General features: G+C 57.6%; 5 protein-coding genes across 5 annotated transcripts; 3 read left to right on the forward strand and 2 right to left on the reverse strand.

The window, feature by feature from the left end:
- Window positions 1–1254: 1254 nt before the first annotated feature.
- On the forward strand, window positions 1255–3287 carry E0L32_008554 (uncharacterized protein; the record flags this gene model as incomplete). Its single annotated transcript, XM_031143421.1, has 4 exons — window positions 1255–1497; window positions 1560–1633; window positions 1691–3108; window positions 3175–3287. 4 exons carry the CDS (start codon window positions 1255–1257, stop codon window positions 3285–3287), a joined length of 1848 nt encoding a protein of 615 aa, XP_030992215.1.
- Window positions 3288–4080: 793 nt separating this feature from the next.
- E0L32_008555 (uncharacterized protein) lies at window positions 4081–5076 on the forward strand (the record flags this gene model as incomplete). Its single annotated transcript, XM_031143422.1, has 2 exons — window positions 4081–4173; window positions 4417–5076. 2 exons carry the CDS (start codon window positions 4081–4083, stop codon window positions 5074–5076), a joined length of 753 nt encoding a protein of 250 aa, XP_030992216.1.
- Window positions 5077–5609: 533 nt separating this feature from the next.
- E0L32_008556 (uncharacterized protein) lies at window positions 5610–8278 on the reverse strand (the record flags this gene model as incomplete). The annotated part of the gene is made up of 2 exons (XM_031143423.1): window positions 5610–6642; window positions 6702–8278. 2 exons carry the CDS (start codon window positions 8276–8278, stop codon window positions 5610–5612), a joined length of 2610 nt encoding a protein of 869 aa, XP_030992217.1.
- Window positions 8279–10871: 2593 nt separating this feature from the next.
- E0L32_008557 (uncharacterized protein) lies at window positions 10872–12664 on the forward strand (the record flags this gene model as incomplete). Its single annotated transcript, XM_031143424.1, has 6 exons — window positions 10872–11174; window positions 11259–11745; window positions 11869–11927; window positions 11980–12188; window positions 12251–12339; window positions 12411–12664. The coding sequence occupies 6 exons, from the start codon at window positions 10872–10874 to the stop codon at window positions 12662–12664; spliced, it is 1401 nt and encodes a 466-aa protein (XP_030992218.1).
- Window positions 12665–12908: 244 nt separating this feature from the next.
- E0L32_008558 (uncharacterized protein) lies at window positions 12909–14675 on the reverse strand (the record flags this gene model as incomplete). The annotated part of the gene is made up of 1 exon (XM_031143425.1): window positions 12909–14675. The coding sequence occupies one exon, from the start codon at window positions 14673–14675 to the stop codon at window positions 12909–12911; it is 1767 nt and encodes a 588-aa protein (XP_030992219.1).
- Window positions 14676–15265: the final 590 nt, after the last annotated feature.

A 15265-nucleotide genomic window follows, 5' to 3' on the forward strand; every position in this document is an offset into this window, starting at 1 on the left:
TACTGTTGCTACTAGGTGTCAGAAGTGCTGAGCGGAAGGAGGGGCGGGATTGATTGGCTTGGTGTGGGAGGGAGGGCCTGAGATGAATGAAGACGAAGGTCCAGCGGAGCTGATAGACCAGCCGAAGCCCGAGACAGCTTAGAAATCCTGCAGGCCTGAGCACACAGTTGAGTGCGTCATTGATTCGCAAACAGGCACTGGGAACAACACAGCACTTGGTGACATTGCGTAGGCCTTCGATTGGTTTCAGTGCACTTTCAGCAACGGGTGTCAAGGCAGCCTACCTTACGTGATACAAAAGGTACACGTAGGTAAGGAGGAGCGAAACATGGCACCGTGTGCGACGGCCAGAGTGCTCTCTAGATGGAAAAAGTATTGGCGGGGCTGGGTTGGGTTGCGATGACGGTGGACATATGGTACCTACCTCCCGGGACATTTGGCACACAGCATACATACTGTAGACATGAAAGACCACTATCCTTCGTGAACAGATAATAATGGAGCTCAAGCTACGCTCTACGTACTACCTACCTAGGTATCCCGCGTGTCTGAGTAGCATCATGAAAAGAAGGGAGCAATTTGATCAAGCTCGTTGATAAGGCGGGTGGGGGAAGGCATTCGGCCTGGAATGGGGCCCACGAATGGGGCAACTAAGCCTGAAAGAGGGCAAGGAAGCTGTAAGCTCTGCGCATCCCAGCGAATCCGGTTTGCTGCTCTGCCCACTCCTACCTAACTCCCATTGTAACTCCTTCTGCTGATGATCGTCCAGCTACCTAATGCTGAATCTGATGGCGCCGCGTGGTCGGGTTTAACGCCCTGGTGTGGGTAGGGTCCTTCATCCAAAGTCCCCGCGCGTCGCAACAAGTTCCGAGTGTGGATTTGTCAGTTCTCCATCCCTCGAGGACAGCCAAGACATGGGTACTAGAGGAATTCCCCATTTCTCTATGACCTCGAGAAACTCTTCAGTCCAGCATCCTTTCCCATCGGATGAATTGACAAGGCCTGGAACTCCTATCGCTGCTCAGGCATGGACATGCGCACGTCGATAACGTAGCCATACTTGCTCCATCAACAGACATCATCATATCAGCACTACCAGCTGTCGTCGCTTCTCAAATGTGGCAGCATCTGAAACGCCACATCATTACATCTCATTCGAGCTCGTAAGCTTTGCGCTAGGCGGAGGAAAAGAAGTCGCCAACGCCATCCAGCCCCAGAGAAAGTTCATTCTTGCACTTCCCTCTAGCAATAGCAATGTCAGGGCCGGCAGGGGGTGGACAAGGGGCATTCGAGGACGACGAGCGAGCCAGCACCATTGTCGGCTCAGAGGACGGATTTCGACTAAGGGAGGAACCGGCCTGCGAAATGGACGACTCCGAGGCCGACAACCTCCTGGGTGCTGGCACCCAGAACGAGGACACGAGGAGCAGACCTCAATCGGGCGTCTGGGAAGGCGCAGATGACTTCGTCGGCGAGCCGTGGTATCGGCAACCTTCTGTAAGCCTGAAGCTACCGACAGTGCAACACCATATCCATGTACTAACACGGCCGTGACATAGGTGTATTGGCTGGTCGGGCCATACATGCTGTTCACTCTGGCGTTTGGAGGATCGATTGTGCCAAAATTGAACTTGTAAGATGATGAGCTTTGCCTCGCATCGATCCGTACGCGCTGCTGACCTCGTGACAGGATCGTCGACCTGGTGTGCAAACGGTACTTTGCTGACCGGACGCTCCATGATCCGTCATTCATCGCCGCACCCGTAGTACCGGGAGCCGAGAACCCGCAGTGCAAGACACCCGAGGTCCAGCGCCATGTCGCGACCTTCATGCTGGTCCTCAGTGTCATCACCGGCGTTCTCAGCTCTTTTTCTGCGCCAAAACTAGGGTCCTTGTCGGACCGCTACGGCCGCAAGTACCTGCTGGCCCTTACCTCGTGCGGAGGTGTCCTCGGCGAGGTTGTCATCATTCTCGCCGGAAAGTACCCTGACGTGTTCCACTACCGATGGATCATCCTCGGCGCGATCTTCGATGGCTTGTCGGGCTCTTTCACGGCCGGAAGCCTGCTCGGCCACTCGTATGTGAGCGACTGTACGCCGCCCTCTAAGCGCGGTGTCGCCATCGGCTACCTGCATGCGTGCCTGTTCACTGGACTGGCATTCGGACCTCTGATGGCTGGCTACTTTGTCAGATGGACAGGCTCTCTACTCTCCATCTTCTACATCACTCTCGGGTGCCACCTCTTTTTCATCCTCTTCATCGCGCTCATCCTACCGGAGTCTCTCTCCAGGAAGCGCCAGCGTCTCGCTCGAGACAAGCACAGCCAGGAACAGGAGTCGCTGAACGAAGGATTGATCCGCCTTGGAGGTGCCCCTGGAGACGAGCAATTTTGGCTGTACACCCTCTGGGCGGCTGCGCGCAAGTCGAACCCTTTTGCGCCTCTCAAGATACTGGTCCCTAGTGGTCCCGGAGCATCTCGGGTCCGCCGCAACCTCCTTCTGTATGCTGCCATCGACACTATCCTGCTCGGTGCGGCCATGAGCTCCGGTCAGGTCACGCTGCTCTACAGCGAGTTTATGTTCGACTGGGGCAACTTTGAGACGTCGCGCTTCATATCTCTCGTCTCCATGGTGCGGGTGTTTGTACTGATGGCCATCTTCCCCGTCGTGAACTACTACTTCCGCGTCCGGCCTGCCCGCCGACTGCGGCTCGAGACCGGCGTCCGACCTGGCGAGAGGAATGCAGGCGCAGACAAGCTTGACGTGTGGCTGCTCCGGTTTGCCATCTTCTCCGACATCATTGGCGTTGCCGGCTACATCTTTGTCCGGACTCCTGCTCTCTTCGTGCTCTGCGGTGTCATCACCGCCTTTGGTGGTCTGGGCTCGGCCACGATCCAGGCTTCTCTCTCCAAGCACGTCCCTTCGCAGATGCTCGGGCAGCTGCTCGGAGCTATCGGCCTGCTGCACGCGCTCTCGAGGGTCTTTGCGCCGATTCTGTTCAACGGTCTGTATGCTGCGACGGTGGGCCACTTCTCGCAGGCCATTTTCGTGCTGCTCACTGTGCTGTTCTGCTTCTTGCTCCTGTTCTCCTTCTTTATCAGGCCGCATGGTAAGCAGCTATCCCCTTCCCGTTTGCCTCCGCCAAACATCGAGCGCTAACATATATATTTTCAAGTCTACCTGAAGGAGGAAGACATAGTTTCGGCCGCACCGCGCAGCAGTCCAGAGGAGGACAACTTGGTGAGCGATGAGACGCTCACTGACGATGAGATCATCCCTCGGATCTAGTGCTCGGGTAAATCCCCGAGATATGTTTGAACACTCGCTTTTGAAGGTATTGATGCATCGTATATGTTGGAGTCCCTAACCCAGCATCACACGGGCTGGCTTTGTGATTTTACTACAAGGGGGTGGTCTAGACTCGGCTCCACGGGCGTTTTGGAGGGTGGCTTAGCATTTTGATATACAACTACAATTGCACAATATGAAACAAATAGCATAGATAACAGAGGAAAATACGATGAAACCCGAGAATATCACTTCTCGATACCTACATGTATGTGCGATTTCAGTGCGCCGGGCACCTGTGCACACCACATCCGGCAGGCGGGAAACGGGGCCGAGCATCGCCGTACAAGACGAGTGCAGTTCTCCACAGTAGCTTTATCTCCAGAGTGTCAATGGTCAATCCGCCTCTCCCAAAACGTCATCCCCACACGACACCTGCACGTTCATCTAATCACATCATCAATTAGATACGTTCCGGTTCAGCAATCTTAACACCCCCGGGCCCTTATGAAGGCGACTTCTGGCTGAAGGCTGGCTTTAGGTAACGAAGACCCCGTCCCCTATGTCTCACATGACCATGAGCTGACCACCGCCGTAGACAGGGAGAAGAGGAGCTAGCTCACGGACAGGCAGTTCCTATTTAATGAGCCGGGCGTGCACGCGCGCTGCAAGCCATTGCCGGGTGGTCATGCTTGGGGCTGCATGGAGAGCAGCACCCCCGGCATTCGCATCGGCATCGTCCCTCGGGTCGCGCGTCTCGGCCCTCCGCCTCCCCCTCGTCTGCTCCAGAGCTATGAGCAGCAGCAATAGCAGCTCGAGGGCCGCTGGCGGCGCCGACTCCAAGGATGACAAGGTGTTCTTCGGGCCCTTTGATGTCACGACACAGGTGGGTTTCGCTCTCTCTGTGCGCTGTTCTGGCCCTTTTCTTTTGTTTGTTTGTTTCAGTCGTCCTGCTCGACAGCTTGAGGCAGGGTGAGGTTACATAAGAGCGAGACTGTCCGCGTGTTTGCAAGCACGCACGCCTCTCATCTCACCTATGAGATCTCCTTGCGTGTGAAGATCCTCATACCGCCTCACCTCAGCCGCGCGCATCACTTCTCACCCACTGACATCAACAACTCTTCCACAGGTCTTCCTCCGCACCCGGCACTCCTTCGCCCTCGTCAACCTCAAGCCCCTCCTGCCGGGCCACGTCCTGGTCTGCCCCCGCGCGCCCCACCGGCGCCTGACGGACCTGACGCCGCCCGAGCTGACGGACCTCATGCTCGCCGTGCAGCGCGTCCAGCGCGCCCTCGCCGCGCACTACTTCCCTGCCGCCGCCGGCACCGGAGCCACCGGAGCCGCCGGCGCCACAGGAGGCACGCCCGAGTCCGGCTCGTTCAACATCGCGCTGCAGGACGGGCCCGGCGCGGGCCAGACGGTCGCCCACGTGCACGTGCACGTCATACCGCGCATCAGCGGCGCGACGGCCAAGCCCGCCGGCGTCGAGGGCGACAAGCTGTACGAGGAGATGGCCGGCGAGGAGGGCAACGTCGGCGGCGCGCTGTGGGACCGGGAGCGGGCGCGGGCGCGGGCGCGGTCGGCTGCGGCAGGGGCAGGGGCAGGGGCAGGGGCAGGGGCGGCGGCGCAGAGCAGCATCAGCAATAGCAATAGCAATAGCAATAGCAGGCCGGTGCCGGGCGGTGGGTTCCCGCGGATCGAGGACGAGGACAGGGTGGCGCGGTCGATGGAGGAGATGGAGGCCGAGGCGGCCCTTTTCAAAGAGGTGCTGGCGAGGATAGAGAAGTGAGAGGACCGGGGACCTCATTTCCACCTGAAGGGGCTCATTCGCGCCGGGGGCTGCTACGATCGATCGACTGTGTGGTGGGTTAGAAAGACAAAGACAACCCGCAGCTGCTCGAATCTGTCGGGATAGAGTTGTGCCCCGTGTACTACCTAGATCACCCTCATAGAGACCGCGTGCTTTGTTTTGCAAAAGAGTAGAGAGTGTGTCTCCTCACTCGAATCTTGGATATCTGAGCTACGCACCAAAGAAAATACACACATCGTGTCACATAACACATCCCTATGTACGCAGCATCCAGCCATCATCATCATCCGGTCCGCCGTTCTTCCTTGAAACGCCAAGATCATTGTCTCCAACAACAAATCTAACTCGCCAATTGCAATTGGGTATCCCTGTCCTCCGTATCCAAATAGCACCATCGCCAGCCCTTTCTCTTTCACGAACGCCAATTGCCATCCAAAGGACCGCCCAATCCTACGTACGCCTCGAATACTTTGCATGTGTGTGAACCAATGTCTTAAGGTTTTGCTCCGCGGTCAATCCAGCCCGGGTAGATTATTCAGGCTGTCCATCGGGCTGTTGAGGGAGTCAAAGGCCGGAGACCCGTCCGAGTTCCGCACGTTCCTAAACATGAAGAGGTCGGGGACGTCGCCGCCTCCACCCGCCGCGGGCGTGTTCCCTCCGACGGGGGCTCCGCCGCCGAGCCCCCAGCCCTCAAAGTTCTGCTGCCAGTTGACGCCGTCCTTGAGGTAGTAGTCCTGGCCGTCGACGGCGTAGAGCGAAGTCTGGCGGAACCCGCCCTGCCCGGGGGTCGAATAGGGCGACTGCACAAAGGTGGTCGTCCCGGACCCGAGTGGCTCGCTGGTGGTCATCGGCATCGCCCACGAGTTGATGGTGTCCATGGACATTGACGAGGTGTTGCCTACCTGCGAAGAGGCGCCGGACCCCGTGTTTGCGCCGTCGCCGCCCGTCGCCACCGCGTCCAGACTCCCCATGAGCTCCGAAGCCAGGGTGGTAGCGGGGAGTCTCTTTTGTGCCTGCGGGGCGTATTGGTTGTAGGCCTCTGGCGTCGAAGCGAGCGAGGGCTGGCCCGGGAACACCGGCGGAGACGAGCTGACGCTCATCTTGAATGGCGAAGGGACGTCCAGCGTGCTCACAGTGCCCCATTTCTCGTCGCTCCTCCTGAGCACGACCGAGGCCTCGTCTGGCAACTCGACATTCCACTTTCGCGCCAGCACGCTAATGATGGAGAGGGTCCTCCGGGCGCAGAGCCAGTCCTCGGCCATCTCTTCCAGGTGCTTGACGCCATGGATGATGTCTCTCCTGGCTGTCTTCTCGGGAAGGTTGAGAATGTGAATGGTACAGGCGCTGTGGATCATGTAGACTGCGATATTCGGGATCTGACGAAGGTTGTAGATCTTCTTGTACAACCTCATTAGTTTTGAGATAGCACCGGCATTGGCTGTGCAGATACGGCGTGGAGAGACATGTGCTGGGAGCGGAGAGGCCTTTGGAGAGTATTTCAAAAAGGGCCGGAAGAGGTGGATATACTGGAGGTGGAAAAACATGCTAGACGCACAGGGTCAGCGAGAACAAGAAAACATCCTGGCCGGGACATTATGACTTACTGCATGAGGATCACATTCGGGAGCTGTCCCTCTTTCGGCTCGAATTCTTGCGGCAGCTCCTTCCGCCAGTCTTCAAGGCTCCTGTGCAGTTCGCTGAGCTTCTTCAGCTCGGCTGCCTTGCCCCGAGACCTCCCGATATGGGTCGGGTGGTAGAAGTAGATGAGCAGGTCACTACTGATCTCCGCCAGCTTGGACAGCTGTAGGCCGATGGCACGGGTACGAGCTGGCTGCTTCTGCGACTCGTCGAACCCGCCGTCTGTGTAAGGAGACCACATCTCCGCGTCTTCGTCGGGGAAAACCTCATATTTTGGCACGCTGTACGAGTTCTTTGGTATCTGCGGAAGGCGGCCGAGGTAATTGGACCAAGCCTTGTCGATGAGGAAGCAGCCCCAGAAGGTGACGCGTCGAGCATCGAGTTCCTGCTCGTTCAAGTGCTGCTTGTTGGCGGTGAAACCTCCGATATCGAGGTTCAAGCCGAGATCCTGGGCCATGCGGAAGCTCATCCCGCTGTAGACCCAACCTTTGGCCTCGCGCCCCGCGCCAGCTTCGCGGACAGACATCAATGCCAGAGCCTGGACGGTAGTAAGCCTCGGCTTTTCGTATTCATCGTTGTCCAAGATGAGTCTCTTTGCTTCGGCGAAGAAGTGGTCGCCCTTGGACCGGTCATCATGCGGGCTGGCATACGCGCCAGGAACATTTGTGAAATGACAACCCAGAGACAGCATGGCGTTCACCAGCAGTGATGAACAGTACGCCGTGTTGTTCATCTGAGTTCTGCGTCTGCCTTGGAAGAAATCTCGATAGAAGAGGCTCTTGGACAGGATAGTGAAATAGGGATAATGCCAACTGAAGTACATATTGATTAGGTGCACGATCAGTTGGGTGTCGTTGGTGGCGTCAGTCCAGCTGGCGATAGGGTCCTGGTCGGTCGAAAATTGTTCGGGATCGGGATCGAGTTGAGACTCGGTCGGGTCACCCACGTAGATCAGGTGGGACGTCCCGCCGATGAAGCGGACGGAGCCATTCTCGAGCCGAAGCTCGCCCATCTTCCGAGCCAACTCCCCCTCGCCCTCGTTGAGGTCCTCGGGTGGGACATCCTGCTCCGGGGTGTTCTCCTCTACGGCGTCTTCGTTGCGATATTCTTCTCTCAATATGGCATCGGCAACGGTGTCGAGATTGTCACAGGTGCGGATCATCTTGACGATACTGGGCACATCTTCCTCGGGGGCATTGAGGATGGCCTCGATGAGAACCTGCAGGGTCGTGTTCTGAGCCTTCATGCTGTCCACCTTCTCGCGGTAGACGCCCTTGCGTCTGTGATCCGAGTTGGGATCGTAGACGCACTCTGTGCCATAGACGCTGGCACAAGCGGCACAACTCGGAAGAGCGCCATCGCATTTGGACTTTCTCTTGCGGCAGGCGATGCAGGCCGTGCTGACACACCGGCGTTTCTGATTTGCCGGGTCGGCACCACGCCTCGACTTCTTCCTGCTCGGCGCAGAGGCCGAAGAGGAAGACTGGTCACCGGGGGTGCCTTGCTTTTGCTTCACCTGAGTCTGGCGGCCTGTTTCATCCATGATGACTGTCCAATGTCCTCTATGACGCAGATGAAAGATATCGGGTGGCAGTGGGAATGTTTAGAGATCGGAAGCGTGGCGATGGCTTCCAATCCGAATGGCTTCTCAGTGCAGAGAACTCAGCACGAGATATCGATGTTCAGTGGCTGAGTACGTTGGTAGTGATAGGAATAGTCGCCTAGTGAAGAGACAAGAAACTGGAACGTTCTAGGACTTGATCGCCAGTCATACCCAAGAGATGGATTGGGCTGGCGTCATGGCCCCAGAGGATCCAGATGAGGTTCTTGAATGGAAGACAGAGGCTGATGGGGCGAGGTAGAAGGTGAGCTCTATCAGCGAGGGTCTGATATTGCCACAGAATCAGGCAGGGAAGCCGGATGGCGTGACGGACCAGGCAGAGCAACGACGGCGACAATTGAGATACAGTTTACGGCGATGAATTGATGCCTTGAATGCTGGCACCACGAGAGCAGCCAGCAGATTGGAGTTGGCAAAGCCTGAGTCCGAGATAGACAGGGTCGGAGCGAAGTGAGGTGCACCGGTCAGTCTGAAATAGAAAGCTCGGACAGCGACAACGGACGAGGACGCTGTAACGCTGTACGATGACTCAGAGCGCGATGCCAATTGAGGATTGAAGACGCACTTGGTCGGGTATACTGGAGACGCTGGGAACTCGGAAAGTTGTGAAGTGAACAGAGCGAGTCTGAGAGGGTTTGAGGGTCGTCGCGAATGCAGCCGCTTTGAATCTAGAAGGGTTGACTAAACCGTAAACGACACAGGACGTTGACTCGGGCGGGCCTTGCGACCGCTGTCCCCACACATAGTCTGTCTACTCGTACTTGTAGTATTTTCTCACGGCTACGGGGTTCATTCGGGGTGTCAGATGTAGTAGAGAAAATACCTTTTAACTGCGCATCTGAATACGGTCGCGTAATGGCATCCCGGGTGAGGAAGCAAAACCATGTGCCATGTACCTGGGAGCACCCAATGCAATGCAAAAAAAACCATGCTAGGCACCGGCGAGCTGTCGATCTGGCATGGATCCAGAGGTTCGTGGCCCAGCCCCAGCTGTTCCGGCATTTGACTGATACTAGTTAACTACTTGCACAAAGTAATCAGCCAACCCCACGAGATACCTACAGCCCCAGATCCGGGCGAGGCAGGGGTCGTCGTCGCTGTCCCACAGCGATCCTCCGCGGCTGACTGCATGTTTGAACTCAAGGTACTCAAGGTATGTACTCAAGGAGGTGTTTTGAACGGCGCTTCAATGTTCAAAAGGTTCCAGACTTGCAACCCCATTTAGGCATGTCTATCCGAAACGTGGTTCGGCATCCGCGATGTCTTCCTTCTCGGCCAGCCAAACGATGACTCTCTCCAGCTACCTCCAAGATAGATTAAACGCTTCCGTCCCTCTTATATCCATGACTAAGCCCAACCTTGGAACCCCATTTTCCACCCGCTTTTCCATCCTCTTTGGGAAGGAAACCGCGAGCAGAGCATCAGCTGCCTGGACTCCATTTTTCCCAGGGCTGGCGCTGAGGCGGGCAGTTGCTTGGCTTTGGCCCCAGAAGCGCGAGAACTCGGCATTATCTCCCCGCTATTCAGTCACGATCATTCCATTGCTGTCGTCGGTCTCCATCATACTTACTGCAAAGTCGGTTGCTTCGTATGTTCTACTGCTTGTTAGTACCAGGGATTCCAGGAACCTTGTCCAGTCCCGGGTTGTAAACCCGCGTCTGTGACTCAGCGGGACAGCTTTTACTGTAGTCAAAACGATCAATAACCCTTGCTCGGTAAGTTGCGGACGAATCTTGCTTGGCACGGCACCAGGATTGCTCTTGTTCTCCACCACAATGCCGAGCCGGACTCGGACTCGGGCCCGGCCTCGGCCAGCTCACGTTGCAGGCGTTGGTGTCGGACTACTTCTTCTTCGCAATGCTCTAAACTCAAAGCCTCATCCTTCCCGCAGTGTCCAGCCTTCTGCAGACAAGTGTGTGAAGTTGTCGCTTCGAACCCTGCCAAGCCTGCCTGGCCCCTTGTTCGCAGACTTACATAGGTAAGAGCTTACCAGTATCTCGGATACTCAACCAGCCCATCCCCCAGCGGAAGCTCGACTGTCATGTTCGAGAGCCTCAATGCTCGGCCCAAATCCTGCCGAGGAGCAGTGCTTAGCTACCCACCCCGGCTTCCCCACCGGCTCCCCTGTAAGCAGATGAGCCGGACCCGTCGATCACCACTTGCTCCCCCCTCATTTATTCTGGAAGATTTCGACCCTGCTTCCCGTTAAATACAGACATTTTGCCTCCAATCAACGGACATCTGCAAGACCGGTCTGTCCAATTATGAGTGCCAATCTATCTCCAAGTAGTGTGAAGGGCCTCTCCCGGGTGCAGGGAAAAGAAAGGCTGGAGTAGCTATTCTTGTCAACTACATATGTTAAAGGCATCGAGGCTCCCCAGCTGCGTGGCCAATTGAGGTGTGGTTGGAGAGAGGTCGCAACGAGGTGTCATTTTTGCAACACGAGTCACAATACTCCTTGCTTGGTTCCGACTATCGTGTAGCCCTTCCCACCGTCCGTTGCCAGCAACATAACATGGTATTCCCCTGGCTGTCAAGGCTTCTTGTACCGGCTCTAGCAGCCACCTCGTTGGTATCAGCCACAGCAACCCTCCCCTATGCTGAGCCCAGATCCCCCAACAGTACCGGCAAGACATGCGTCGTAGAGCCTTCTCCAAAACGCTGCAGGCGTGACGACGTTCCGAGGATCCTCGAGGCATTCCGAGAATGCAATCATGGTGGCACCGTGGTCTTCCCCGAAGGCAAAGAGTACTACATCGCTCAGAGGCTCAACCCGACCCTGTACGACGTAACGATCGAGTGGCGCGGGACATGGCTGGTACGATATACAACGCCCCCCCGTCCCGCCCCCTGTGGAATCTCCGGCTATGTAATTGACACGGGAGTGATTCTCACGACATAGTTCTCGGACGACCTGGACTACTGGCGCAACAACTCGTACCCGATCGCCTTCCAGAACCATGCCGCCGGATTCGTCATCACCGGCGACCGCATCCACATCGATGGCCACGGCACCGGCGGCATCAACGGGAGCGGCAACACGTGGTACACGGCCGAGGCCGGCGCCACGCAGCCCGGGCGGCCCATGCCCATGGTGCTGTGGAACGTGAGCGACGTCAAGATAGAGCACTGTAAGCCATTGCCCAGTGGTACTGTCCGACTCCATGTAACCTACCTACTAAACCGAGGGGACCACCTTCAAGTCTCCATTGTGCAGCCTCCGCTGTGGTCACTCAACATCATGAATGGGACTGACATCTGGGTGGACGACCTCTACGTCAATGCCACCGCCCTGGACGCGCCTTACGGCAAGAATTGGGTCCAGAACACGGATGGATTCGATACAATGGACGCAAGGAACGTGATGCTCACAAACTTTGTCTACCAAGGTACGTCTCCTGGTGCTAACTCTAAGGAAAGGGAAGAGATAGGCTACTAAACGCTCTTTTCACAGGGTCCGTATAACATGTGCTAGATCTCAGGAGTGAATTCACTAACACGGCATGAGCCAGTGGCGACGATGCCATCGCTATCAAGCCTCGGTCCTACAACATCTATTGCCAGAATGCAGGTCTGCCCGACTTTGGACGATGCTGGACTGAGAGGCTGACACACGATGGCAGATCACGGTTCACGGTGGCAACGGCATTGCCATCGGTAGCTTAGGCCAGTACAAGGAGGACTCGTCCGTAGCCAACGTTGTCGTCAAGGACGTCCAGATCTTGACCAACAACAAAGACATGCACAACATGGCCTACATCAAGACCTGGACGGGCGAAGAGGTGATGCAGAAGGGGTACGAGAGCGGCTCCCAGCCTCGTGGAGGAGGATGGTAAGCCTTTGGGCCCCTAGTGGCACGCGGCCGTAGTCCATGTCCTGACTTCCAATTTGCAGGGGCGAAGTCAAGAACATCCTCTTCGAGAACTTCTATGTTGACGGCTCCGCCAGCGGACCAAGCATTAACCAGGACAGTGGTGCTAACAGTAAGGGACAATTCCTTTCGTCGCTTGGTTTTCCGCATGAGAGGTGCGCCGCTGATGCCGCAAATACACAGGCACAACCAAGGGCACGTCCAACATGCTCATCTCCAACGTCGCCTGGGTCAACATCACGGGCGAGATCATCGCCAAGACTGCCAACCGGACGGCGGCCGTCTCGTGCTCGCAGCGCCGGCCGTGCTACGACATCGAGATGCGAGAAATCAGTCTCAAGCCGTCGGCGGACGCGCCAGCCATGGGCGCCAATGGGGAGTGCTTCTATGTCGCTCCCGGCGGTATACATGGTATGACTGGAGAAGGGTGTGAATGATGGGTTCGTACCCTTGCGAAAGAGGCGGAATTGTCCCCTGAAATGCCCGGGACCTCAAAAAGCCTCAGAAATCTGATTGTGAGCAAATACGAGCCACACAGTCACGAATCAGCCCACTCTACTATCTATGAAGTCCTGAGATCCGTAGCACAGCATTATTGTTCATATACATCAGCATTATGGACAGTGTACAGGTTACAAAGTTGAACCCCCCCAGACACCTTTTATGTACCCCATCTCTGGTCTACCCCTGAGCATACGGGCTCCTGGCCCGCAGCACGGCCCCGTACTTCCACAGCAATATCGGCGCCGGCCACCCGACCACGACGGCCACGAGCGCCATGACCGAGTTGCCCCAGCCGTAGTCGAGCCGGTCGTACAGCGCGGGCGCGAACAGCGGGAACCCGAACCCGGCGAGGCTGCGCAGCACGGTGGCCGCGCCGATGGCGCTCGCCGCGTACAGCGCGTACGTGTCGACGAGGTACCCCTGGATGCACTGGAAGCCGACGATGACGCCCGCCGTCAGCATCGCGGCGCCGACGTCCGGGCCGATCCAGTGCGTCCGGCACTGCGCCGTCCAGCCGTAGACGAGCAGGCCCGCCGGCACGAGCACCGCGCCCGGCACCATCATGGGCACGCGGAACTCGGGGAGGCCCTCCGCCGACAGGCCCCGGCGGCGCTTGAGGGCGGCGTAGACGCGGTCCTGCAGCGGGGCGCACACCTGCGCGCCCAGGAAGAAGCCGACGCCGAGCGAGATGTAGTGCAGCCCGCCGGCGCCGACGCCCATGCCGTACGAGCGCCACAGGGCGGGAAACGTCGACAGCTGGATGTACATGATGCCGTAGAGGTACATCATGTAGAGCGCGAGGACCTGCAGGATGACCTGCGTGAAGAGCAGGCGGAAGGGCCGCGTCAGGGCGATGCGCAGCGTCTGCGCCAGCGTGCGGTCGGGCCGGTCGTAGATGGTGTGCAGGTCCGCGTTGCCCGTCTCGCGGACGAGGCGGGCGCGCCGCCGGCCCAGCAGGACGGGGGCGTAGGTCTCGCGCAGGAAGAAGAAGCCGAGGACCTGCACGAGGCCGTCGGCGATGGTCACGGCGTGGAAGATCCAGCGCCACGAGGTCTGCTGGGTGATGAAGCCTCCCGCGATGGGGCCGATGGCCGGGCCCAGGAGGGGCATGAGGCTGTAGATGGAGATGGCGCGGCCGCGCTCCTCGGCGGTGAAGAGGTCGGACAGGACACCTCCACCGATGGCCAGAGGTGCGGAGCCGCCGAGGCCCGCAAAGAAGCGGAAGGCGATGAGCTGCTCCTTGGTGCGTGCGAGGCCGCATCCCAGGTTGAAGAAGAGGAACAAGAGGTTGCTGAGCTGCAGCACGATGGTGCGGCCGTAGATCTCCGAGAGCGGTCCCATGCACAGGGGCCCGATTGCGTAGGCGAGCAGGAAGATGGACAGCGAGAGAATCTGCTCAATGTACAAGGTAATGTGCAGCTCCCGGCCGATGTCTGGGAGGGCCGGGGCCGTCATGCTCGAGGAGACGGGCGATATGAGGGTGAAGATGCTAACGACGAAGACGGCGAGCCACTTCTTGCGGTAGGTCCAGCACTTTGGGTTCTCCGGGTCGTTGGGCCCGTCCCAGGTCACAAGGTTGGGGTCGTGTTCACTGCGCTGAGTGGCCTGCTTCTCCAGCTGGTCGTTGTCGGCGCCGAGCTCGACATCGCGACGAATCTGGATGCCGTCACGGACCTCGGAGATGCTTCGAGTGATGCGGGCACGCCCTGCTTCAGAGCCGGAGTCGAAGTCGGTGTCTAGGCTTTCATCACTGTCCTTGTCCTTGTCTTCCTCCGCCCTGACAGATTCTACCGAACGAGAATCAAGGTCCTCCTTCTTCTCATTGTGTGACCTGTCCTGGAAGCCTGGCCCAGACTGGTCGGATTCTTCACCTACATGCTCAGCAGGGACAGCCGATGACGTAGCCGCATGGCAATGCTGCGGCCTTCTAGCTTTACTCCCCATGTCTCGACGTGATTCACTCGACGGAAATGTCTCGTGAGCACATCTCAGGTACTGAATTGCTCGTGTCGAGTCGACTGAAGCCGTACATGGGGCCAGCCAATTACTGAAAACGACAACAAATGGCCTCGATGCCTGACAACTTGTCGTCAAAAGAAGTAATATCGGTCACTTGGCCACACATATCCAACCACGGTACAGAGTAGAGAAGGAAAGGTCAACACCGAGGAGCAAGAAGAGTGAAAATCTTGCCTAGATAAGCGGCAGAGGCTGCCGACAACGGTGTGTGCCATGCCTCTGCCTCCTCCCACAACCGGACTAGAGCATGCGGCAAGGGTGGAGTGATGAAGCTCCATCCCCAGGATGTCAACAACCAAGCTTTTTCAGCCTGTGTGTCATGGTCCACACTCTTCACACCCACAAAAGTGCAGCTTTGGCTCCTCTGCGGCATTGAATGTGGAGGGAGGAGTGCGAGACCAACGGCATGCCCCCTTTCAGTCTGCTTGAGCATTGCTTACTGACCTGCACACACGCACGTGAGATGTCGTTGCCGCAGTTCCCGCCGGGCCCAGGAAGTGAGCCTTGACACTTTA

The sequence above is a fragment of the Thyridium curvatum genome (assembly GCF_004353045.1).
Source record: "Thyridium curvatum strain D216 chromosome Unknown NODE_57_length_291365_cov_88.079165, whole genome shotgun sequence".
Lineage (NCBI taxonomy): Eukaryota > Fungi > Ascomycota > Sordariomycetes > Thyridiales > Thyridiaceae > Thyridium > Thyridium curvatum.